Source organism: Motacilla alba, chromosome 3 (assembly GCF_015832195.1).
Source record: "Motacilla alba alba isolate MOTALB_02 chromosome 3, Motacilla_alba_V1.0_pri, whole genome shotgun sequence".
Classification (NCBI taxonomy): Eukaryota; Metazoa; Chordata; class Aves; order Passeriformes; family Motacillidae; genus Motacilla; species Motacilla alba.
The window spans coordinates 104,762,822-104,787,724 of NC_052018.1; the positions used below are offsets into that span (position 1 = coordinate 104,762,822).

Below are 24,903 nucleotides of genomic sequence, written 5' to 3' on the forward strand. Positions count from 1 at the left end.
TCCAAAAGAATGAAGGTACTCTATTGCACAGAACCATGCAGAACATATTTGTATAAGGATAAAGGACTCAGCGATTTTTCAGGCATCCAGCAGCGGAATAAATTGTTACTGACACATGCCATGTCTGTGAAAGACACGATTTGCTTTTTGATGTTTCAAAAGACAATCTGATCTTTCAGCTATTGGGATGAGGTAGGAAAGTCCAGGTACCTTATTTGTTCTTTGACAACTTCTATAATTCAAGTACAAATCCATCTGCATGTAAACCCAAGCATGAAGAGTAGTTGGATCTGTTCTATGGAAGTACCAGTCAATTAATACAAGGTACACTATTATTCTATGCCATCAAAGGTACAGAGGAGGCAACTTTATACCTGATCCTAATGCTCTCATCACAGCAGCAATCTAAATGTTCATCACTTGACTTAAAACAAGCATTTTAAATCAGGGACTGTTTTAGTCGTGTCACAGACACATGAGCAGCAAAGAGGCTACAGAAGATCCCAAGAAGTCACCCAGTCCCTTCTCCTCATCCTAGAAAAGACACACACTACCTTACACAGCTGTCCACTTAATTCCTCCCACAAACACTTGGCAAACTGTGACAGCCCACGCTTCGCAAACTCCCTCTGGTGACCCAGAGCTGAGCTGAATGGGCTCAAATTTGCCAGGTTCATGCAACAAATCAGACTGGCTACATTCTCACTGAACAGTGATTTTTCACAGAAAATAAGAAGGCTACCAGAATACAAAGAAAGCTGAATAATTTGCCCACTAGGCAAAAACAGAAAAAAGCTACCCAAACCTCAAAATCTGGCTAAAGCTGCTAAATCCTCCTCTCTGCATCAATGGAACATTGGGAGGGAGAGGTGAATAAAACACTGAGCAAACCTTAAACATTTGCCTTAAAAACTAGGATGAAGCAAGGTATTCAAGCCTCCATCAGCAGAGACCCAGCCCCAGAAAAGCTACAGCACTCCAAAGTCTGGCTGCACCCAGAAGCAAATATTTGGTGTGTTCTGCTATTTCTCTTTAAATGAAAAGACAAACTTACAAGAATAATTGGCTTAATAAGGTGGGGGAAAGGCAACAAATTTAAAGCTTATGGGTTTTCATTAAAAATAACCAAAAAGACAAAAGAAAAACAAGCTGAGCTTTTTAATAATCCCTTTAAACATGCAAGCTCTACCTCCAAGTTTCTCACAATACTGCGACAGCTTATTTTGTCAACAGACACATCTCCATCAGTGATGGAAAGTAAATGTGTCCCAACAGAGGAAAAACTTCAAAACCGAGAAATTACAAGATGCCAATACACCCATAAAACTTTGAATTTCCTGTCAAATGCTAACAAACAATTCTAACAATAAAAACCATGCTGCCTACTGAAATTTATTCTTCTTTGCTACTATTATAGAACTTTTTTTTTCTGTTTAGGATGTCGTACATCTAAAGCACAGCAGAAAGCTATCATAAGCACTAACTTATTTCTCTGTTTACAGCAGTATCACAGACAGACTATGAAAGCTTCATACACAGCTCCAGAGAAGTGCTGCATGTCAGCAAACAGAACCACAATGCTTTGTCTGTATACCAACCAGCCCTTTCAGCACCTCACCCCTTATTTTCCATCAAAAACGCCCCATCTAACATCAATCAAATGACTACTGATGCCGCTTTCAGTTAGGTCCTCTGGAACTTCTATCCTCTTTAAAAATCCCCCCCACATCACCTACAGTCAGAGAAGTTACCTCAGTTCATTTGACAAGCTATCCATGAGTAAACTATGCAGTTTATCCCACTTTCCATTCACTCTCACACCTACGCAGCCTGAGGCTGGTTAGTGGGGCCACAAAAAGAAGTTCATTGTAGAAAAGACCCAACCCTGTACCTGCATTGTAACAGATAAATGCAAACACACAAAATTAGCTTTTCAAATAGCTAAGTTTGTGGAGATGGTTTAGTACCTGTGGTAGAAACACCTAACAAGGTTCCAAAGAAGGAGCCCCCAGGAACTTTTTTGTTTTGGGCATGGCATCAGCGTAGAGATTGTACAACTGCTGCCTTAGACACACTCCTTTCCCTTCCTTTATTGCAAACTATCTACTCCCACAAAGCCTACAAAGCATCTCCTTTTGGTCGGGCTAAGAGCTTCAGTTTTGTTCCACCTACCTGAATGCAGGTGAGGTTTGAAACTTTAAGCTCCCAAATTCCCCCACTGTCCCCCCACTTCACTACCTCATTCCCCTCTTACAGTCCAGACTCTCACAGACTGCTTCTGTGCCTCCTTCTGATTAATATCAAGTGGTGAAGCATTAACTTAAAACAGTAAACAACAAGAAGGAAGCCATCTAGCCAGTCAAGGGCTTAGCTCTGTCCCTCCAAGAGATATAACTGCAAAGGAAAGGAGAGCATCTCAATTTTTTCAGGAGGGGCCATCAAACTCCAGTTGTTAGGACCCTCATAAACACATTTCTGCTTGGAGAAGAACGAAAGATCAGGGTAGGACCCAAAAGAATCAAGATCCTGATGCATCAAGTGGGGCAAATGTGGCATCAGCACACAGGGTAAGAGGAAAGCACTGCTGATCAGGTCGATAGCACTGGAATGCCAGCAGAGGTTATGCCAGGACTCAGAGCGCTGCAGGAAAAAACAAAAACAAGCCCATGAAGGGAGGGAAAGGCAAGTCAGTGTACAGCATTAATGAGCAGAAATAACAGAGCAGCTTGCAGGTAATGTATGGGTCGTTGTCCGTGGAACACGCTTGCAAAGAGCAGAACAAATTAAGCAAGGGAGGGAAAGGCTCTCACAAGCATTTAATAGAACAGGGACATGGAACATCTAAGTTTTCCCCCATCAGCACCCCATCCCTTCCCAATGCCATGGCTTGGGCTCTCATCTTCACAACCACTGTCTAAGCTGACTACCCTAAATGCAGTAATTACACAGCTTGTCTGATTAAATCACTATGCATTGGCACATCCTTTGAAGGAGAGGAGCTTGGAACACCAGTCTTGATAACTTAACATTCCAATTGCATGAAATCTACATGTTTCACAAAGCAGGAGACAAGAATGGGCTGAACATTTGGCAACACAGCACCAATTTATTTAAAATGTATGCTGACAGCATGGCCTAAGCAGCAACTATGTTATTTCTCAATGCTTGGGTACACTGGTATTAGCATTAATGTGAGCCACGTGTGACAAGATTAACCTGAAAGCTACATTTTTAAAAGGAAGGGGCAGATGCTACTGTCATTTTAAGTATGTAGCAAACAACGAATAATTAAACCCTCAGCAACTGAACAACTGACTTTTGGGACAGAAGAGCAAGCTTGGGGATTAAGGTTTTAAGGTTGTTGACTTTTCCTGAACGCATCTTCTGCAACAGCCACTTAAGTTTGTGCCCAAACCTCTCTGGTACAAGCCCTTGTTTAAATTCTAAGGAAATACTTTCTCCAGAGCTCACGAGCAATGCCGCTGACACTAATCAAATCTGAAGTCACCCACATTAGATTTTAGTTGAGCTTCGCATTGAGATACAACGGTGGTGGCAAGTACACTCCCTCCACAGTGTTTACCAAATTCTTAAGATTTTTACTCATTTCACAGCTGACAGCTGGTTTATATTTAAGGCACAGCCCTCTCACTACTCTGTGAGCTGGGGAACACATTAACTGTCTGCTAATGAAAGAGGAAAAAACAGAACATAAACAGCAAAAGACTGAAACAGAACTGGAAGCGCGAAACAGAGGCTTGAGACCAGCCGAGTCTGGTTTGTATTGGAGAAGGAAATTCTCATTTCTCCCAAGCACACTCACCTTCATGGGGAGGAGTATCAAGTTGCACAAGCAGAGGTTCAAGAGCAGAACTACTTCAGACACATAATGCTCCACCACAGCTCCTAACCTGCATTTAAAGCCATTTGCCTGCTGAATGCATATCATAATTGAGGCAGCACACAGTACAGCCAAGCCAATTCCCCCACCACCAATTACCCCTTGTTAACATGCTGTAAACCCAACAGGCTATAGCATGAGTTAACCTCGCAGCAAGAACGAGAATCCAGATTCACTCTTTGTTCTTGTGGATACATGTGAGGGAACACATCTGTATTTCCAAGCAGCACGGCTTTGTAAGCATGAAATCATCTTTTCACATAGCAGCTCTTCTCAGGCAGCCACACAGCCCGAGAATTACCACTAGTAGCAGGCTCTGTGGCTCTGGCTTTCATCTAAACCACCTGAGTGAAAGATTCATTTGTGTATTGTAGACATTTTTCCTTCCAAATACATGAAAATGGTCATCTTATGCTTTCCAGCTAAAAAAAGCTCTACTTTTGCTGGCAGAGATCAGAAGCCATTCCTTCTCAGAAGCCTGAAGAAAAAGAATGTTTTTGTGTTAGCAGTGATAGTGCCACCTTTTAGATTCAGAACACATCGTTAGCAATACATTTTGATTACAATAGACCAACTGTTCCCCGTTGGAAGCATACAAGCAAACAAGAACATTAAACAATGCCAAAACATTACATATGCTGACTGTCAGCCCAGCACAGTTACATTCAGCTGGCAGTCACAGTGTCCTCTGTAACTGTGACCCGTTTAAAAAGGGAGGCTTAACAAACAGTGCATGGCCATAAAACAACAGCCATAGTTAAAGAACAGATGTATGAGCAGATATAGAACTGCTGTTGGCCCTGACATACTTTGAACAGGGGGTCATTTTGCATATAGCCAGGCAGATTAATCTGTTTCTGTGTTCATCTGTGCTTTATTCGGGGATTCCAGCTCTAGCTATCGTCTTGTGGAGGAAAGAACTCCAAAATGACAAAGGCTTAAAAAAATTAAGGACAATTAAAACCAAAGCCATTGCTAACACTGCAAAACCTTCAAGAGCCAACCCAGAAAACGCAAACTCCAAGGTGAAAACCAGGTGTTGGAGTTTTTACTTAACTGCAGGGAAATGAAACAGATCCACAGAATATTCCTAGTTGGAAGGGACCCACAAGGATCATCGAGTCCAACTCCTGAGCAAATGGCCCACAGAGGGACTGAACCCACAACCTCGGTGTCATTAGCACCATGCTCTGATCAACCGTGCTAAGCAGCACTTGCACATCAGCCTGCCAAAGTTTGACATGAAATATGGTCCCTGCTCTGGTAGTGAAAGGGGAAAATAATATTTTATAAGAGACAGCACAAGGCTATCAGAAACTGAAAGCAAAGGTCAGTCACTGCATTTCTGCTGGATTTGCAAGAACAAGAGAATGGGCTAGTTCCAATGACTGTGTGCAATTCACAGTTTTCACATTCAGCAGTATAAAACTTGCATTGTCAGCTTTATTCCTGCTTCCTGAAGCTGCTCTGAAACGAATCAAAACTTTACAAAAAGTGAAATCAGACTGCTTTAAGGGAGAAAAGAGTGCCAGGCTTCCCTTCCTGAGCATTGTAAGAAGTCTTAACATCTATTCAGTTCTTAAACACCTTGAACACACTTTGCTCCACAAGCAAGGATGCTGCAGCCAGGAAGCCCTGACTCCAAGTTTCCAGTTTACATCATCCTCATTAGTGTAGGCTCCTCTGTCTCAGAATAGTCACCCCAGGGGAAGGGAAACCAGGCTCTGGATAGGGTAAATGCATTTTCTGTTCTCTCCTCTGAGCTTGCACAATGCCACTGAAGAGTACTCTTCCAAAAGGGTTTCTTCAGTTATTCACGTATTCTTCAGTTTATTCATTTCTTCAGTTATGCCACATGAAATCCTTTATTCTGCATACTTTTAGTAAAAAGGGAGATGACTTCACATGACCTTATGGCCCTTATTACTCAATACTAATCTCTTTTTTTAAGAGGAATTAACAACCATTTTAAGTGGGTACAAATTGGACAGATAGTTTTGAACAAGGGCAGCCGTGGGGCTTATCTCAAATGTTTTCAAGTGTTTGTGTTTTAGAAGTTAATCTTCTAGTCTAACAATCTTTTCTATTGCTCTGTTTCTCAGTAAGAGTTACAATTGTGAAATAAATCTGAGTTAAATAAACACTTTGATTTGGAAAGTAAATAGTCACGGTTCCTGTTAGCTCAGTGAATGATCAAGGCACGTGATAGAGTCTAAAATTAGGAAATTCTGTTTGAAAGTTTGAATTGCCTTCAATGAGAAAGAGGCAGATTTCTGAAGCCAAGTGTTGCACTAGTTCCACCAGCTGCTTAGAGAGAGAGAAAGGGAGAAGGAAGGAGATGCGTGCCAGCAAGGCAAAAGTCCCCAGCCTAGATGGCAGCCTCACTGTCTGGGTAAGGGATATTCAGGGACACATGACAGCTTACAGAGGTGACTTACCTAGGACAGCTTCACACTCTGTCACCATTCCTATCCCTATTACAACCCCTACCCTCTCCCCCATCATCCTGCCAGCTTTACTTGTGCCCTGGTGACCTTTTCACTATTTGGCCATCTGCTCTGAACTGCTGACTTCCCCATCCATCAACCCTTATCAATCCTCTCCTCCTCCCACATTTATCAATAGTAACTGATAACCAATTCATCCTTGGGATGATTGATACACAAAATGACACACCTTTGAACTCAAGCATCAATCCCACTCTAATTTCCCAGTTGTTTCTCTCTCCATTGAGCCAATTTTCAATAGAGATATCATGCTTTCCTTCAGCAGTGCAAGCAACATCAATAAAACTACAGTACAAAGTCAAGTGCTTTGGAGAAACAATTTTATTGCTGATACTTTGATCAACCAGGCTGTAATCTTGACAAACCTGTCACATTTTACAGTGTCCTTCCACAGGACAGATCTCCTTTCATTAGTATATATATATTTAGCTGTTAAATCTTCTTCCACTGAATTTCAAATTAACTCTTGCAATTTAAATTGCACTGACTCCACCTCAGGCTAATGGCTTTAAAGTCTCCTAGGTCTCCTGTTACCCTTTTAATACAGCTGAAGCACTTTCTTTTAATCTTCTTGTGGTACTGATTCAGTCACGGCTACATTAACATAGTGCTCTCACATTACATCCTTAGTAAACTTCCCTTGCTTGCAGTCACTCACTCCCATGCCAGGAGCCAGCCTCTGCTGGAGCTCCAACAGGACACAGCACAGCTACCCACCAAGCTCACAAAACCCCAGGTTTTATAGGGGAATTGCTGTATCATTCACTAATTTCACATCCTGACATGATTACCAAAATAATCTGACCTGCCCTTCAGGCCTAGGAGGATAAAGTAACTTGGCTGCAGCCTCCTAAGCAGGCACTGCTCCTTCCAAAGGAGCCCAGACTCAGCTGGCAGCGCTCTTCAGATACAGCAGAAGTCCTGCTGGGGTACACCATGCCTCTTGAACATACAGCAGAAAGGGGATTCTGGAGAGGAAATGATGTCGCTGTCATTAGTTTTAATAAAAACACCACAACGTTGTTTTCACCAAAAATAAACGCGTCTACGTTGCACCCCGGGGAAAACCTACAGATTCACTGCAGCGACCTGTGACTGCCTCTGCAGAGAACTTGATTTCTGGCTTAGCAACCACATGCCAGAAAGGACAGAAGAGAAGGTGACAATGCTGGGAAGACCCTGATCTCCACAGGCACCTTCACTCCAGAGTTTACTAGGAAGCCCTGTCGGTCCCAGGAGTTACCAAACCCAAGGCAAGTTTAGCTATACTCAAACAAGCAGAGGCAATTCATACAGCTCCCAAGCAGAAAGTACTGTAAGTAGTAGCAATTAGCAATACCATGGTAATTATTAATTCAGCTACAAGCCATTAAAGCAGAGCAATTGAACCCACAGGCAAGTATGATGTCAGAAATACAGCACTGCAAGGAAATCAGGAGTTCAGACCAACACCAAACCAGAGGGCAAATTCTCTTCAGCCTGAACATGCCTGCTTGAGCAGAGGTCTCCGTGAGAAATAGGGAGACTTGAGGAAACTGCTCAGAGACTAAAAGACACAAGAGAGCAGATGCAGCAGAAAAAATGCTGTGCTCTATTGCAGAAAATCCAGAGAGGCTCATGGGTACACTGGAGCCAAAGAAAGAAATGTTAGGTCATACAGACACACCTGCAGGAGGATGCTGTGAGTCTCATGGGATGCCTAAGAGAGTAAACCACACCTAGTTAACACCAAAAAAATCCCCTAAGTCAGTGATGAAAATGGTGAAAAAAAAATAGGCTGTAACAGTAACACACTGAGGCACAGAACTGCTACATGTCAACACTATGGCTTCACAAATCTTTAAATCCTCCAAAAAAAATCACAAAATTAAAACAGCTCACAATAATAAAACCAATAATTCCCCATATTGCAGGGAATATTGCTATTTTTGCCAAATGACTAATGTGTCATTGAGAAAGAGTGGGGAGAAGATGAGCACAAGGAAAGAGAATTATAATGGCTGGAAAAGATGAGCAAACTGGGAAGATGCTGCAGAGAACAAATACCAAATGCCCTGAATTGGTAACCTGGGAGAAATTCAGAGGCCCTCCCCAGCCATAAGCTGCCAAAATGGCTGACGATGCACAGGACAGAACAGGAGACAGAGCTACTGTGATACCACCCAAATAAATAATTTAAAAAATAAAAAAGGCAGGCATACATGTGGAAAAAGTTGCACAACCCCATTTTTGACATATCTGAGCAAAATATTACTGTGCATGCTCTTAAAAAAAAAACAAAACAAAACAAAACCAAAAACACAAAAACTCAACACAACCAAAAGCAAAAAAGAGCCCCACACACTAAAAAAAGTCCTCACACAAAGGAAGCTGTTTTTTCATATTTTACCCATTGGAGGGACTGTGATTCAACCTGTATTTACTATGAAAGAAAGAACAGGCAAGCAACTGGAAACCATTTCACAGCTCCTTTGTGAACTCTGCTCAAGAAAAACTGAAATAGAGGCAAGTTACCCAGTAGGAAGGTGGAATTGGTGAAAAAGCAGCATGATTGATGAAACGTCTCTATGTAGGCAGCCTCCTTCCTCTTTTGAAAGCCCTGACAAGTAATTGGTTTAACCTGAAGACAGCAATTAAGAGAGACAATAGCATAAAACTCACTTGAGGAAAAAAAAAAACCCTTAAATATATTGATGAAAACTTGCAGGAGAACAATTCAAGGATTTGTCATCTCTGCTACAATGGAACAGACTGAAATAATCACAAAAGACTTGGAAAATGCTTCTAAAAAAAGTAACATCAGAAGAAAGGGGGCTAGCTCTAGAGATATAAGGATGGGGCACTGAGAGGACAGAGGGGCAGATAACAGAGATGGCCAAGTTTTCTGTCAGAGGGAAGATACCCCGGGTTAAATCCAAAGAGACATGGGAAGGCATGAAGCACTTCAGCTGCTGGGGCAGGGTGGCACCAAGGGTCACCACACATCGCATTTGGCACGCTCGAGCACACTCACTGTTCCAGGAAAATTCAGCTGCATCGGAGGGGAAGACACGAGCAGGCTGCTGCACCCTCTTCCCCCTTCAGCACCTCCCTGCATGTTCACAAAACACCCAGGAGATGCTGTAAAAGCAACCTTCTGCCTCCACCACAGCAAACCAGAACAAGGCTGACTACAGTGGAACTGAAACTGCACCGAACTGTAGTGTCAGCCCAAAAACACCCAGCTTGTGGGGTGCACAGGCTGGACAGCCAGCAGAAAGCAAAATGACCCCTTGCAGGGACTTGTGCCAGCAGCAGGGGGTCTCCAGGAGCAAAGGCACCAGGGACAGCTGAAGGGACAGCAGCTTCTGCAGCAGGGCAGAGCACAGAAGTATCAAGGGACAAAGCTCACACACGTGGGATTTGAAGCACTTCACTGCTCCACAGCATGGTGAGAGACAGGAACGAGTTCTAACATTTGCAGCAAACAAGTGTTTGGAGGAGAATTGGAGAATGGCAGAATTCACACTTCAAGTCTATAGTCTGACCATTGATTGGGATTAAATGAGGATCGGATAACCATGAGGTCACAGAAGTGAAGGGTAACATGTATGTGACCTTTTATCACCAGGATCAGGGTTCAGCAGAAATGAGATAGGAGAATTTGCTCTGGTATCTAATGCCAGTATTAAGCTCATCTGATTTTCTCTATTCTCTGTACTCCCACAGAAAGGTTTTCCACATCTATGGCTGCTCAAACACATTTCCTCAGAACATCACAGCCACCGACCACAAAAATGAGTCACAGCAAGTACCCAAAACACAACGCTACCCTAATACCCATCTAGCACTTCCAACACTGTCCCCTGGAAAACGCCTCACAACAGAAATATTAGAGGAATGGCCATCCACACAAAACACATGTATCAGGAAAAGCAAGCACTGCTTATTATTTCTTTATTTACTGCATTATTACATTTAATAATTTCAGACAAAACAGCTCCTTTTAAAAAAAATAATTCATGCACTTTTAAAGGAGCAACGTGTAAAGTGCTTAGGTAAACATCATAGTAGATATTACTGCTATCTATGGAAGAAAATGGAAATACCTATATTTGTTCATTTCTGGTTGTAAACCACTTAAGAAAAGCCACACTGACTGCACTATGCACTAGCCAAAGACACATAAGTTTTATTTATCAGATATCCATCTCCATTACACTTTGAAGCACATGCACACACTTTCTGCAACAGAGTAGTCGCCAGTCAAAATGCACAGCCACCTCTTTAGAATGAGTTTCAGCTCCTGGATGAATGAGCACATTGTGATGGTATGACCGAACAAAAACTGAGGGGCAAACGCAGTGCTGGTAAAATTCAAAAATACTGCTGTAAGAACAAACTGCTGCCGGTAGCAAGCCAGCACTGTATCCCATAAACATCACCTAGGGTGCTATTTAGCCTTTGCTGAGGAGCTGGATGTCAGCAGGAAAAGCTGTGCTGGAGAAGGGCACACAGCAGCCCTGCTGCTGCTCCACTGCCTCCTGGCCACTGCTGCAGTTCCAGACACAGCTGCCTCTGCAGCCCCCCCGCCCTGCGCTCCTGACCCATGGAATATGCCACATGATCAGCCCTTGGCTGCAGAACCACGCAGCCACTCCACACTGCTGGGGATTGGTTTGCCTTCCTAGCCAGTGGCTTGTATCGTTTACAAATAAGAGATGGAAACCCACGGGATGAAGCCAAACGTATGTGCTGCTTCCCCAAGCCTGCAGAGGCTAAAGAACAGCAGCACGAAATGCAGAGAGCCCAGCTTCCCCTTTAACACAGCATTCATGTGTTGATTTTAACTATTTCATCAAGGAGCAAGCTAAGAATAGTCTGCTGTGCTACAAATCCCCAATTTCAGACATTATACCACCTCCACCATCCCAGAAACCTTGCAGCTGAATTTTCACCTTACAGCTTCGGCAAGCTGGGGAGTAAAACTGGTGTAAGCCATCGAAAACAACAATCAAACACTACTTTTATTTCCAACGGTATAAGGAATGCTGCAATAACAGCATGACCTTGCATATTAAAACGATGATGATCTAGATGGTGTAACAGCAACTTGTAGGCCACATAACTGACCACAGCCAGGGTAACTGCCCTGGGGAGGTCACTGCATGCATATCCCCATGTTCTTCCTTAAACACTCCCTGCTGCCCACCAAAGGTGGGATATGGAGCTAGAAGGCTGTCTGACCTGACTCAGGGTGACTGTTCTGGACAAGAACCTTATCTCTGGGCATCATACCTTCTTCTGCCTGGACCTCCCCTTCCTGCACACTCAGATTCAGCAATGCATTTGTTGTTCCATAAAAAACACTGCTGGAAGGTATTGGCAGACAGAGACACTCTGCCTGCAAACCACTGTCCGAAGGCTCACAAGGTGAGGAAGTCAGAGGAGGTCCACTGAAAGTCAGTAAGAAAGGTAGACAACACAGGACAGCATGAAAGGGAAAAAAACCATCACAGAAATACAGATATTTCAAAACGTGAGAAAGGAAAAGCCAGCTCCAAACAAGATTCTCCTACAATGTCACGAGTTTGAGAAACACTGCTGTGAGGAATATAGTACCTGACCCAAAAAGGACGGGGGAGGTGGGGGGCAGAAAGCAGGGAGGAAGGGCCAGAATCCATGGAGGACTTCAGGAATTTCTGAAACAGCCTTCAAAAGCGGAAAATGGAGAAAAACGAGGAAAGCTTGACTGCTGACCATTTTCAAACGTGCAAATGGAGAAATAAATGCAAGACTATTTCTCGCAGACAGGATGTGCTTTCCCTATTTTTAGCTTGGCCCTCCCAATACAGCTGTGCTGTGTCTGGGATCCACAAAGCACCTGCCTGCCTGCCAGGCCAAGCCAAGCCAACAGCCTGCACTCTGTGCTCTTAGGGCTCGCTCAGTGCTCACCACCGACAGAGCATTTCCATTTGAGTAAAAGGTGCTTGAGTGCCATTCATAACGCTGAAGAGCCAGCAAGCCTTCATTCGAGTGCCACTGGTCTAGAAGACATCCACTTGGACAAAGAGAACAGATGTGCCAAATTTCAAAATGCTATAAAAGCAGAGCACTGTCGCAGTTTGATCCACTGCACAGTCATGGAAACTGAGAGATCAACTCAGCGCCATTTTCAATTACCAAAAGCTTGTCATAACATGTACAGAGCAGTGACAGCATCCCAAAGGTTTACCTCCAGGGCACAAAATTAAACAGCTATTACCCAATATGAGAAATCACATTTTAAAGCCTCTGTCTTTGAACGTGACAAGTATCCACAGCTCTTTTCAAATGCTAATTTTGTCTATGAGAACAGAAAAAAAAAATCTCAGAATATTTAGCAGAGAAACATCCACAATAGCTCATTTACTAGGAATGCACTGATAAGCACCTTTTTTCTTTTTTTGTTTTTTTTTTTTTTAATTTGGCTGATGATTCGAGCTGCCCAAACCACATAGCTATTCTACACATTCTTCACACTTTCAAAACACAAAGAACACCACCATACTGGTTGAGGGGAAACTAAAAGCTTGTATCTTGACACGCAGCTGCAGAGGGCCAGGGAGGCAAGTCTTCAGCGTGTATTGCATCCCCCCCAAAATCTTGCACGATGAAGGGTCCAGGTGATAAGCACTGTATATTGTTACAGTCTTTTTAGAAAGGTACACAAACATTTCCTCACTATAAATATGCACAAAACGTTAAAAACGTTAACATACCGGGCAAAAAGCCACGGCTAAACTCCTTCCAACAGTCACACATGTCAGCTTCTCCTCCTGACCCCTGAATCTGATTCATTTATGGGAAAGAGATCACTTTGACAGCCACCAGCTTCTTCCACAAACGCTGACATCCTACCTGCAGGGCCCTGCTGCTCCACATACGCTCTCTGATGGAAGGATTCCGTGCTAGCCTTTTGGGTTTTTTGGTTTTTTTTTTTGGGAGAACGCCTGCCTGCTCCAAAGGGGGCTGGCGGCAGCAGCGCCCAGGTACGAACACCAAACCCCTCCCATGCTCGGCTGCCCGGGGCTGGCTCCGCCGGTCCCGCTACCGCTCTCCGACCAGCTCTTAGCCCCGACAACGGAAGGCACCGCGGGGCCGGTACCTGCCCTCCTGGCACACAGGGAAAGCCAGGGGAAGCCAGGGAAGCGGGGCTGAGCCGGGCAACATCCCGGGCCCGCGTACCTGTCCGTCCCGCGGACTCCTCGGCCGGGCGGCGGCGGCGGCCCTTCCCCTCTGCTCGCAAAACCCATCCCTGCTGCCGTCCCGCTCCCTGGCAGGCTCCCGGTGCCCCCGAGACGGCGGCACAGGGATAACAAAGCCCGGCGGAGCGGCGGCGGCGCTCACCTGCCCAGCGGACGCTTCATGCCCTCGGCGGCGGCGGAGGCAGGCAGGCGCAGGCTTCGCCTCAGGCTACAGCCCTTGTCGAGGGGGCCCGGGCACGGCGGCGGCAGCAGCGGCGGCGGCGCGCTCATGCTCCACCGTGACCGACTCGTTGCGTTTCCTCATGCCGGGGCGGGGGCGGCAGCGGCGGCGGCGGAGACGGCGGCAGCGGAGCGGGGCCGCGCTCACTCGCCGCGCGCGCTGCCCGGCACTGCCCGGCCCCGCCCCGCCGGCGCGCCCGCCAATCCCCGCCCCCGGCCGCGCCCCTCGCCCCGCCCCTCCACCGCCCCCGCCAATCCCCGCCTCGGCCCGCCCGGCAGCGCCTCGGAGCCATGTCTAGTGCGGGCGCGAGCGCGGCCGCCATTTCGCTGAGGGCCGGGCGCGGCCCCGCGGCACCGGAGGCGCTCGGGGTGTGGAGCTGCTGAGGGCGGGAGCTCTGCGGGCCCGGGAAAGAGCCCCCCACCTGGGCTGCAGGGCTCTGCAAAGGCCGTGAGGCCGGGGTCTAGCGGCGGTACGCACCTGGGCACGGAGATACGGCACGGCTGGTGTAGGGATGTGGGGAGAATCAGAGCCAAGCTGCTGATGGACTCGGCAGTGGGAGCAAGGACAGGGAGGAGGCTCTTGGATGGCACAGAAGTGCTACGGTACCACACGGGAAAGTCGGTCCTCGTTTGACTTATGCCTAAAGAGGCCAAGGCAAGGAAGTTACGGAGCTTCCCTGGCTCTACGCATGCTGCAACGTGTGAAAAACGCCAGTCACTTGTTTTAAAAAAATTAAAAGTTTAATAGTAATAAAATGGTTATAAAAATAGTAATAGAGTAATAAAAATTGGAACAATTGAGATTAGGACAGTACGAGACAATAAGAACAAAAAGTTACGGATGGTCTGGGTACCTTTTCCAGGCAAAATAAGCCCAAAAAAGGACACCCGTTAACAGAGGATTAACCCTTAAAAGCAATAGCCTGTTGCATATTCATACACCTCATACATGATGCATAAATTCCATTCAAACAAAGGATTCTGTCTGGTCAGTGTCAGCTTCTTCCTCTGAATCCTGACAGCGTCATCAGGGCTGAGCGAGGTGGGAAGAAGTTAGTTTATTCTGATAAAGGAGAAATAAATCCTCTTTCTCTGAAAGATTCAGGTGTCCTGTGGCCGCTATCTGGTGCGAGCACCTCATTCCTTTCCTTAAAAAATATCCCACATACATAGCTTCTATTTTAACACTATGTTATAACCTAAAACTATATTTGAGAAAATTAATACAGCATAACTTTCTAACATAACACATATAATATTCATCCTAATATTTGTGAAAAGCCAATCATAAAATACGCATTTTTCACAAACGTGTGGAATATGTCAAATTTTTCTTAAGAAAGGAAGTTCTTAGATGTTTGATCTTTGTATGTTTTTAAGCCTAGTCAGCAAGAAAGCCGATTTTCCATGTGTTAGAAAAAGTAATTAACTGCCTTGTTAAAGTTTAGGTCTTAAGGTGCTTCAGTGATCTCAGGTCTAGGGAGACCTTTTAACAAAAATTTGGAAAAAGGACACCCACTGATAGTGGACACAATTTATGGGCTACAAAGACACCTGGTAGAAGTCCCAAAGGAAGCAAGAAAGAAGTTAATAAAGCCAACTTAGCAAGTGTCCTGTAATCAACTGCAACTGGGTAAAATGTAATTCTGTCAGGGAATTACATCTGCGGCCACCATGAGCCCAAGAAAGACACAGATCCATAAGAAGAGAAGGAGTGGGTGGCGTGCAAACTAATTAGCATGAGAAGCATTTCTTCTGAATTGTTGCCGAGTGATCCTGTACCCCAGATTCCAGAGAAATACATAAATTAAATAATCCCAGGAGGTACTGAACCAAGAAGGAGGAAGCAATTCTTAAAATACCGGCCTGTACTATCTGGCAGTTACAGATAACTAGCAGAAAGCAATGTGTAATGAACTGATATGTGTTTTATCTTGTTTCTACAAGCTTCTCCTAACATTTGAGATTTTCAGAAGCTTTCTCTTGATAAGATCATAATTGCAAAAATTTTCAGCCAGGCTTTCGGAACGACTGGTTGTGCTTCTGCGTGCTTTGAGCAGCAAAAGTCCTCGCCCATTTGATTTTGTTCCATTTTCTATGTCTCATTGGGAAGACTGAGTTCTGCAATTGAGCATTCACAGGAGCTTTGTCTGGTGACAACATCATGAGTGGTGGTCACTCCAAAAGCAAGGCGGCTTGAGAGTGGCAGCGTAGTGCTGTGAGGAGGGAATTGCAAGCTGCTCCACAGGCTTTGAAGCAAGGGGAATAGACTCAGCTGTCATAAATCCTCTGAAATGCCTCAGAGTGAAGTTTACTACTGAAGACAACTAAGGAAAATTACTTGCAAGTCAGTCTCTGTGGGGTGAGTCTTAATACCAGTTGGCTTTTTCTCTGTGCTGGTAAGAAACAAGTATTGTGGAGCCTTTAGCTAATCTCAACATTTCTAAATGCCTCCCTTCCTTAACTACTTAGGTGTATGAACAGGTGCTTGCTTGGTCTCTCCCATCACAGAAGATATTTAAGATTAAGGAATCACCACTGTTTTTTTTTTTTAGTGTAATGTCCTCAGTGCTGCTGGTACATAGAATATCGAATTGTAGAACCAAACAGTCTTTAGGGTTGGAAAAGACCCTCAGGATCATTGAGCCAAACATTAGCTCAGCATCGCCGTGTTCACCGCTAAACCATGTCCCCAGATGCCACATTCAGACATTCTTTGAACACTTCCAGGATAGTGACTCCACCCTGGGCAGCCCATTCCAGAGCCTGACCCTTTCAGTGATGAATTTTTTCCTATGCTAAACCTCCCCTGGGAAAAAAATGGCATTTGAGGCTCTTACCTCTTGTCCTATCACTTGTGACCTGGGAGAAGAGGCCAACCCCCACCTCACTATAATCTCCTTTCAGGAATATGTAGAGAGCAGCAAGATCTCCCCTGAGCCTCCTCTTCTCCAGGATGAAGAGTTTACAGGCACCCCTTGCAGCGCTCCAGTTGTGTGAGTCATCCCAGCAGTATGAAGTTCTTCCATGTGGGATCAGTGCTTGTCCTTCTGACCTATTGAGAGGGAGTAATGGGCCTTTCTGTGAGTTATCCTCAGAAATTACCGCACACGCACACCCCAGAAATCAATGCACAAGATCCATTCTGAATCCCAAGTTAACCCCCATGGTGGAATTGTGGTTGACTCGAGAGATTGTTGAGGCAATAGTCCACTGCAAACCTTACTTCTGCTGCTGTTATAAGCAACCCAGGGTGAAATTCTGCCATCTGTGATCAACAAATACTGTATCTGAACAATGCAAAACAGCTGAGGAAACGTGCTGACACGGGATTTCTTACCAGCCAGTAACTTCATGTAGTTCTACAAAACATGTACAGGAAGAACAGGAAAATCGAGTCAGAATAAAGGTTGGGAAAGAATTTGGGATTTCTTAGCTCAAGGCATGAACAAAGATTACAATACAGCAATAGAAGAAATTATTGCTATGGGCAAGGACACATTCCAAAGGGTTTCTGTATGTGTGGAGTGATCCCAAAGAGGTCTGGAGACTCGCCATGGGGCAAGGATACAGCCTGCTGGACTACTCCAGTGTCAAGCTCCTTCCCATGCTGTATTCTCCAGAGGCAGCTGCAACTGGATTTACCAGCCTGATCTGGAGATGAGGAAGACTTATGGAAAGAAAAAGGACAGCAAATGAGTACTGATCCTAATAACACTTTCAAGAGGAGGAATGAGAGCTGTGTTTGGTTGTGGATGAGCTCAAACAAATCTCCTCAAAAGACAGAAACCAGAGCAGGAGATACCGAAGGGACCTGGAAAGACCAGGAGAAAGTTCTGGTTGGGAAACCACTGTGAGAAAAGTCTCTGGAGAGCACAAGGATATTCAAAGCAGCAGAGAAATCTGAAAAGGGGCAGAGCCATCTTCTTTGAGATGGTACTTGAAAAGGGAATGAAAGCCAAGGAGAGGTGAATTGAGGCAGAGCAGACATTGCAACGTGCTGCTAATGGTGTCCTCTGGAAATGCAGAGAGGCCTGCTAGGAGGACAGCTTTCTGATCCTCCGCACCATGGGCTTCTTCATCTGCTTGCCCAACTGTCTCCTAGCTGGACCATGCAGAGAAAATTCTGAAGAGCTCAGATGGAAGGTGGAGCCATCCTTTCATGCTGAATGCATCCTTTGTGAAGGCAGGAGAATCCGCATGTCCCCCTACCCCAAACTGCTCCCAGCTCCCCACCTTGCAGTCCTCAGTCAGGGGCTGACTTTGTGGCAAGACAGGACTGCTGGGTCTGGCACAGCAGGTGCTGCAGGTTGGTGGCATAACAAGGCTTATAGCCCCAGAGCAGGGTGCAGAAGATGACCTCAGGACTCCACGTGTTTGCCAGGAAGAGGTCACGGGGCTTCTCGTGCCGGATGCAGAAGCATGCAGTACATGCAGAAGCGTAAGACTGGCAGAAGCTCTGGCTCAGTGCTGCCTTGGGGAGCAGTCCCTGACATGTTAGACCCCCAAGAGACTCCCCACTGACATCCTGCAGTACCACACCTCTGGAAAATTTGGAGATGGAGACCCTCATATTTTCCTCACTGTCCAGGAAAATGTTTTCCAGGTTTAACCCTCTGCAGAGAATAGGCAGGCATTGGCAGATGGAAGGTCTGGGGCTGGGAGGGTCAGGAGGCAAGGAAGGAGCTGTGGGTAAATGAGGGGCCAGGGCAGGGAGGAGAGCTTGGACTGGTAAGCAGTGGCATGGAGGGAGAATAGGTAAGGGTGCAGTGCAGTAGTCAGAGATGTGGAGATGAAGAGAGGCTTCCCAGGAAGTCCTTCAATACCTGGGCTGGGGAACATGATTCCCCAGCTGGGAGCATCCCTGCTCTAGGATGCTCACCGAGGGGGCTAGCTCCACGAGGAGACAGAAGCTGTCTCCATGCCTTGGCTCAGCGGGATGAGCCCTTCGGGATCCGTGGACACATGGGCTTGGCATGGGACGGCCCTGCCCCCCGCTGGCTCCCCTTTGCCTTGCACCCCCATCCCCTTTGCCACCGCTGCTCCCCTGACCCTTGTCAGTCCCCCACAAAGTGCCCACCACGCCTCCATCCTCCCGAAGCTCCCAAGAACTCCCTGCCCCTCGGAATCCCTGCCCTTTGCCTCAGTGCCCCTAATGCCCAGGACTCCCCCAGCCACTCCCTGCTCCTTCGAACCTCAAAAAACCCTGCCCCATTGAGCCATCCAGTGCTCTGCTGCCCATGAAGCTCCCCAAAGGGTGCTCCCATTTCCCCCTTAGCCCCTGGAGACCCTGAGATGTGCCCCCTACCCTGCAGAATTTCATGATGCTCAAGGGCTTCTCCTGCTGCCCCCTGACAATGCCACCTTCTCACCCTGCCTCCATCCAGTGGGGCAGGAATTTCCCAAGGTTTTCTTCCAGTGCTTTCTTTTTGGAGATGACCTAGATTGCCACCTTGTGCCACAGCGTTAGACAGAAGTTAGGCACAAACATCAGTCACTTCACACCGGGACAAGTCAGGGGCCAAAGAGCAGTTCAGTGAATCTGAGTTTCACCAACCTCCAGGACCAAGGAAAGGCAATCCAGAATTCCATGTGACAGCTTTTGACAGGGAATGATGATAGCTACAAACTCTTCAAGCAAGTGGCTTTCGCCTGCTCACGCTGGCAGTTTCCTGCTCACAAGCACCCAGATGGTTGTGCTGGGGCTGTGGCCAGGGTCACTTGTGCCTGACACAGAGGAACAACAACAGAAACCAGGACCTTGCCCTGCTCCTGGGGATCCTGTGGAGTGCCAGTGACTGTCAGGTCAAGGAAGATGATAAGATCAATATCATGATGCACTGATCTTTCAAAACACTCTTAGGGAACTTCTTCTCCACATGCCACGCCAGGTTAGTTCACCCAATGACTGAAAAGACTGTGCTCCTGCTGAAGCATCTCTGACACTACCCAGTGCTTTTTGCCCACCTGGACCACCAGCTTGAAGGTGACATGTGCAGGCTGTTGGACACCATCCTGCCACTGTGAGGATGCAGGACCACCTGCCAGTGAGCTCATCGGGCAGCCCCATGTGAGCAGGGAATTGTCCTGACGCCCTGTCCCAGGAACAGCCTTCTCCATATCAGCAGCCACAAAGCTCTGGCTGTGCTGGGCCTTGCAGTGCTCACAGGCACGTCTTCACCCTTGGATCCACCAGCTTCACTCGCCCCCTTATTCCCACCGGCAGCCTCCCCAAAACTGTGTATCGGAGCACTACCAAGCACCCGCCGCGCAAAGGTGGGCTGCAGACCCTGGGGCCAGCTCAGGCTCTTGGGGCTCCTCCTTCTCCAGCGATGCAGAGGAGAGCCGGACAGGATAAGGAGCCCAGACACTTTTCCTCCCGCTCTCCAGGAGCCACCTGCACGCAGCGGGGACCCGAGGGCCCCGGGCAGGCGCTTGCCGTGTCCCGGGGAGCCCGGCACGCCCCGGGTCCCTCCCGCGGGAAGACGCCGAGCCCGAACCCGCGCCCGGGCCGCTGCCCCGGAAGAGCCGCTCCCGCAGCCCCGCCCCCGAGAGCGTGCCCGGCGCCCGCGCGCCCCGTGGCCAATCAGAAAAATCGGCCGCCCTGCGTCAGCGGCACGCGGCGGCGGCGGAGGCTGTTGCTAGGCAGGCCGGCGCGCCTGGCCCAATGGGAGCGGGGCGCTGCGGCCGGGCCCGGCGCAGGCGGTGGCGGCGGCGGCGGGCGCGGAGCGGTTGGGGGCCGGCGCTCACCATGCCCTACAAGCTGAAGAAGGAGAAGGTGCGGCCCTGGGGGCGGCGGCGGCGCCGGGGGAGCTCCCGCGCGCGGCGCGGCGGCCGACGGCTCGCTCCCGCCGCCCCTCCCCGGCGCGGCCTTCCCTGGGCTCGGCCCTCGGGGCGGGGGCGCGCACGGGGCTGTGGCCGGCAGGGGGCGGGGGCGCGGGCGCGCGCCCGCGGCGGGCGGGTCGGGTGGCGCAGGAGGGCGGCGGGGGCGCGCGCGGGCCCGGGGGAGGGTGCGAGGGGCGGCCGGCGGTGCCCTCCGTGCGAGCCCGGCCCGGCCCGGCCCGCCCTGCGCGCTCCGCCGGCCGCGGGGATGCTCCCGGTGGGGGAGGTACGGCCGCACCCACGCCCTGGCCCCGCTGCTCTCTCCGCCGGCGGGGCGAGGGCCCGGATCCGCCTGTGCCGCCGCCTAGGGCGGCTGGGCCGGGGCTCTGTGTGCCCTGGCACCGCGTATCTCCGATGAGGCCGCGCCCTGGGGAAGGGCTGGGTGGGCACAGGGCCCTGTCGCCCGCAGGTGCCCCGCCGGGGTCAGCCTGCGGTGACCGGGACGGGAGATGCCGGCACCGCTCCTGGGCTTGGGAGCTTGGCCTCGGCCTGGGCGTCAGCCGCCGCGGGAGCCGTTCAGGATGCCTTTCCCAGGCAGAAAGGGCTGGGAGTGGATGTCCGGAGCAGGGCGTGCTGCAGGAGTGGTCTGTGGCAGCACACACCTGAGCTCTGCAGAGAGATGCTAAAATTCTGAGCGAGGTGAAGTATTCTCTGAATGTGTTCTCATCCTTTCAGGAGTCTCCAAAGTCTACCAAAAGCACCACAAAGCCTGGCAGCAGCAGCAGCAGCAGCAGCAGCAGTAGCGGGAAGGATGGTGGGGCAGAGAATTCAGAAGAGGTAAGGCTTTCACTTTGGATGCAGCAGTGTGCATGTGCAAACTCATCTTTGGGGAGGAATTCAATCTTTCGTTTTAGCTGCTTCAAGCTGTTCCACCAGATAGCACATGTCACCAGGATCTTAAGAAGTCGGAGGAGGAAAACTGGCCCAAAGGGAACAATGACTGTGGATGAGACCAGATGAGTCTCATACCCTACAGACCTGCAAAAAGACATTTGGCACAAAGCTGAGGGCGAGTGGTGCTCACAGAGGTGGGCAGGGCATGGCAAAGTTGGCTGCAGAAAGGGACATGCCATGATTATCAAGGAGGTGGAAGCCTGGCAGATGGGAGCAGCTTCCTTGCTCCTGTCAGAGCAAAGTGCCATCAACTCTGTTGTCACTTTGTGTCAGAGTGGGAGAGTAGTGAGAAGCAATAGGAAAAGATCTGTTCTTCTGAGGTGTTTTCTGGAGGAGTGAGATTAGGAAGTAATGGATGGGAACACTTGAAAGAATAAACTGCTAGAGATTAAATGGCTCTCCTTTGGTATAACAGCCTTGTTGCTGAATGCAGCATTCCTCACGAGAAGGCACAGTCTGTATTCCCAGATGTGCAGTCTCACTCTCAGTTTGGATGTTGCCAGGGTGGATACATTAGAACGGCCGCAGCAGAATATGATAGTATGACAAGCTGTCCTTAGAATTAGCACAAAGTTGTGTTCACTGGAACTTTTCTGGTAGCCCTGAGTTTGTCTGGCATTCAGGCAGTGGTTGTGGAATTTGAGAATTGTCTCAGGAGAACGTTATACACATCTGAGGAAGCATGCATGTATGTGTGGTTTATTTATTTTAATGCTGCAGTTTGGCAAACGAGTTGTGCTACTTCTACATCCACAGAAGCTTGCGTGCTCTGGTCTTGTCTGGAACACATTGCACTTGTCGTTTGGAGGATTGGGCATGGGAGAGATGTAGGGCTAATCAAGACTAGGAAGAAATGTGTGGTACCATGGCATGGCTGTAGTCAATGTTATTTTAGAGTCTACTCCAAAGCACAGATCTGCATTGCAGAGCATCAGAAAATAAACCTACTATGAGCCACTCAGTTTTGTGCTCATGCCTAACCATGTGGCCAGCAAGGAATCAGTCTTGCTTTGTGTGCCTTGGAGCAGGCAGCAGTTTTGTAGATCCTCCATCCTGGCCTTTGCCTCTGTTTTGTTCTGTGTATGCAGCTGAAAACAGCTTGGTGCGAGAGCTGCCTGCAGACTCCAAGGAAGGGAGACAACTCCTGCGCTGGCATTATGGGGTCAGACTTAGCTTTTTATTAATGTGGAACTCTTTGCTGAGTTGACAGCTCTGGAAAGGTGTAGGAAAGTCTGGGTCTTGCAGTGGATAGCCAGCCAAAGCAGGTCACTCTGATGTGCTCATCCAAATCAGCAGTGGCTGTGCCACTGCTCTCCTGGGTGCAAGTGGTGCAGTAAGGAGAGAAGAATGTCACAGGTGACAGGCTTCCTTTTGTGACCTGAAATGGCATGTAATATTTGCCTGGGTGCAGGAGAAACTTAAAAGTGATGTGTCTAAAATTCCCTCCCACAAAACATACCTAGCCACTTCCTCATACTCCAGACAAAATCCAGCCCTCCTTTAAGATGGAAAGCTGCGTCTCCTTTGATCATAGGAACAGAGAGCAGAGCAGAAAGGAGACACCTCTGCAGTGTGTACTGCCACAGGTCTCTTCTTCCTTTCTCTGTTGAGTCTGCAGTGAAGTTTGTTCCCTCTTGGTGCTTTGCTATCTCTGGAGTACTCTGATGCAGAATGGAAGAGAGCTCTTTGCTTGATAAGAAGAAATGTATACCAGTTTGAATGCGATTTTCTTGCTCTTCAGGAAACACAGAAAGGTATTTTGACTTTCACAATGTGTGAGAAATTAGGTAATGTGTGCTGGGAGCAAAACTCCCTCCTTGTGTCAGAAGCAAGAGGTGGTTTGACTTGTGAAACGCTGGGAGTGGTGTTGTCTGGTGGGGTTGATGGGCTGAGCCCAACCTGGATACCTCTGCTGCCCTAGTGAGAGTTTCATGCCCTGAGAATTTCTTTGTGGAGTTATGGTTGGTTGGTTGCCTGTTCTAGGGTGAAAATTGGGTGCACTAAAGAGGTCTTTCCTTTTTCTTCATATCTCAATAGATGCTTAATGGGCTTGCAGCAGGGGAGCAGCATGTGGGCAGCCCTCTTCCAGTTTGTGCTTTTCTCTCTCACACCATGCTCCATAGAGCAGGGGAAAGAACCAAATTTAATTTATCCTGGTACCAGAAAGTTACAATTTGTTTTGCAGGCAACTTGTCTAGCTGGTGGGATGAGTAAAGCCTGTTGCAGAGCAGCTCTGTTTTGATGGATCTGGGCAAATGCAGTGGACAGAGAGCTCCTCTGGGGATCTCTGTGGAGGGAGATGAAGAGGGTAGGAGCCAGTCCAGAACCCCCTTAGCAAAGTGCTTTGTTCACTGCAGCAAAGGAGCTCTTAGTGGAGCTGATCTGGAAGGGTAGATATGTTGAAAAGCAGGCACATCCACAAGGGAAGGCGAGTAAGTGTTGGATTCTCTCAAGTACAGGGGTACTGCAGTGCTCTTAGCTTTGCTCCAAGATGAGCACCTCTGATGTGAGTAGCCAGCACAGTCTGGCCAGCCCCTGGCTTTGGGGGGGCAGTTTGCTTTGGAAGAGACAAGGAGCAGCGGAGTAAAACATGAGAGCAGGGAGTGGGAAATGAAAGGTGTGTTTAATTCAGTCCCTCTGGAACATGATGAGTGTGTGATTGCTGAGAATTTCTGTGTAGCTATTTAAGGAGAAAAAATAATGTCAGAGACCAAGGCAGCGTTGAATGAGAGGATGAGAAAGAGTTACTCCTCCTGGCCAGAAAGACTGGGAGAGGCAGCTGGGTGGGGAAAAGAGTTAATGACCTGGAAGTGGGAGCAGGCATTAGCAGCAGTGAAGATGGGAGTTGCTCTGCAGCCTCAAGGGCAGCTTGGAGCCTCGCTGATGAGATTTGCAGCTCTGGGAGAGGGTGTACCTTTTCGGTGAGCTGCTGTATTTTCATGTTTTGCACATATCTCCATGGGGCTTGTTACTGCAGTACCTGAGTTCATTATTCAGAGACAGGCATTACAGTGTGTTACTTGTGAGGCAGAGAGCCTCATTTTAATAGGGAAGCTGTGTAACAGCAGACAAAGAGAGCAGGTACAGACTTGAGGGATGGGAAGGGAAGAGTCATCTGAGGAGGAGGAGCTGAGAGCAGATCTGGGCTGGGAAGCTTAGCAAGCAGGGGATGCTCAAGGGACCAGTGAGGCAGAAAGGGCTTCCCGAGTGGCAATGCACCCAGCTGCAGTAAGAGTGCCTGCAGAGGTGAGGTCATGCACGGGTAGGGGAGAGC

At 48.1% G+C, this 24,903-nt stretch overlaps 2 protein-coding genes across 3 annotated transcripts in view; one reads left to right on the forward strand and one right to left on the reverse strand.

Annotated features, from left to right (window-relative positions):
* ABHD12 (abhydrolase domain containing 12, lysophospholipase) overlaps window positions 1–14,041 on the reverse strand; it is a 39,411-nt gene extending 25,370 nt beyond the window's left edge. The window contains 2 exon segments of the mRNA XM_038131324.1: window positions 13,777–13,868; window positions 13,870–14,041. Of these exon segments, the coding sequence (XP_037987252.1) occupies window positions 13,777–13,868; window positions 13,870–13,938 (161 nt within the window). The 5' untranslated portion in view covers window positions 13,939–14,041.
* A 6,176-nt stretch (window positions 14,042–20,217) lies between these two features.
* Window positions 20,218–24,903, forward strand: part of PPP2R5D (protein phosphatase 2 regulatory subunit B'delta) — a 28,093-nt gene continuing 23,407 nt past the window's right edge. Inside the window, exons 1-2 of one of the 2 annotated variants that reach the window (XM_038131189.1) lie at window positions 20,218–20,631; window positions 21,411–21,512. In XM_038131189.1, coding sequence (XP_037987117.1) covers window positions 20,521–20,631; window positions 21,411–21,512 — 213 coding nt within the window. In that variant the 5' untranslated portion in view covers window positions 20,218–20,520. Of the gene's footprint in view, window positions 20,632–20,829; window positions 20,962–21,410; window positions 21,513–24,903 lie in introns of those variants that run through there. The other variant, XM_038131188.1, reaches the window with a different exon arrangement.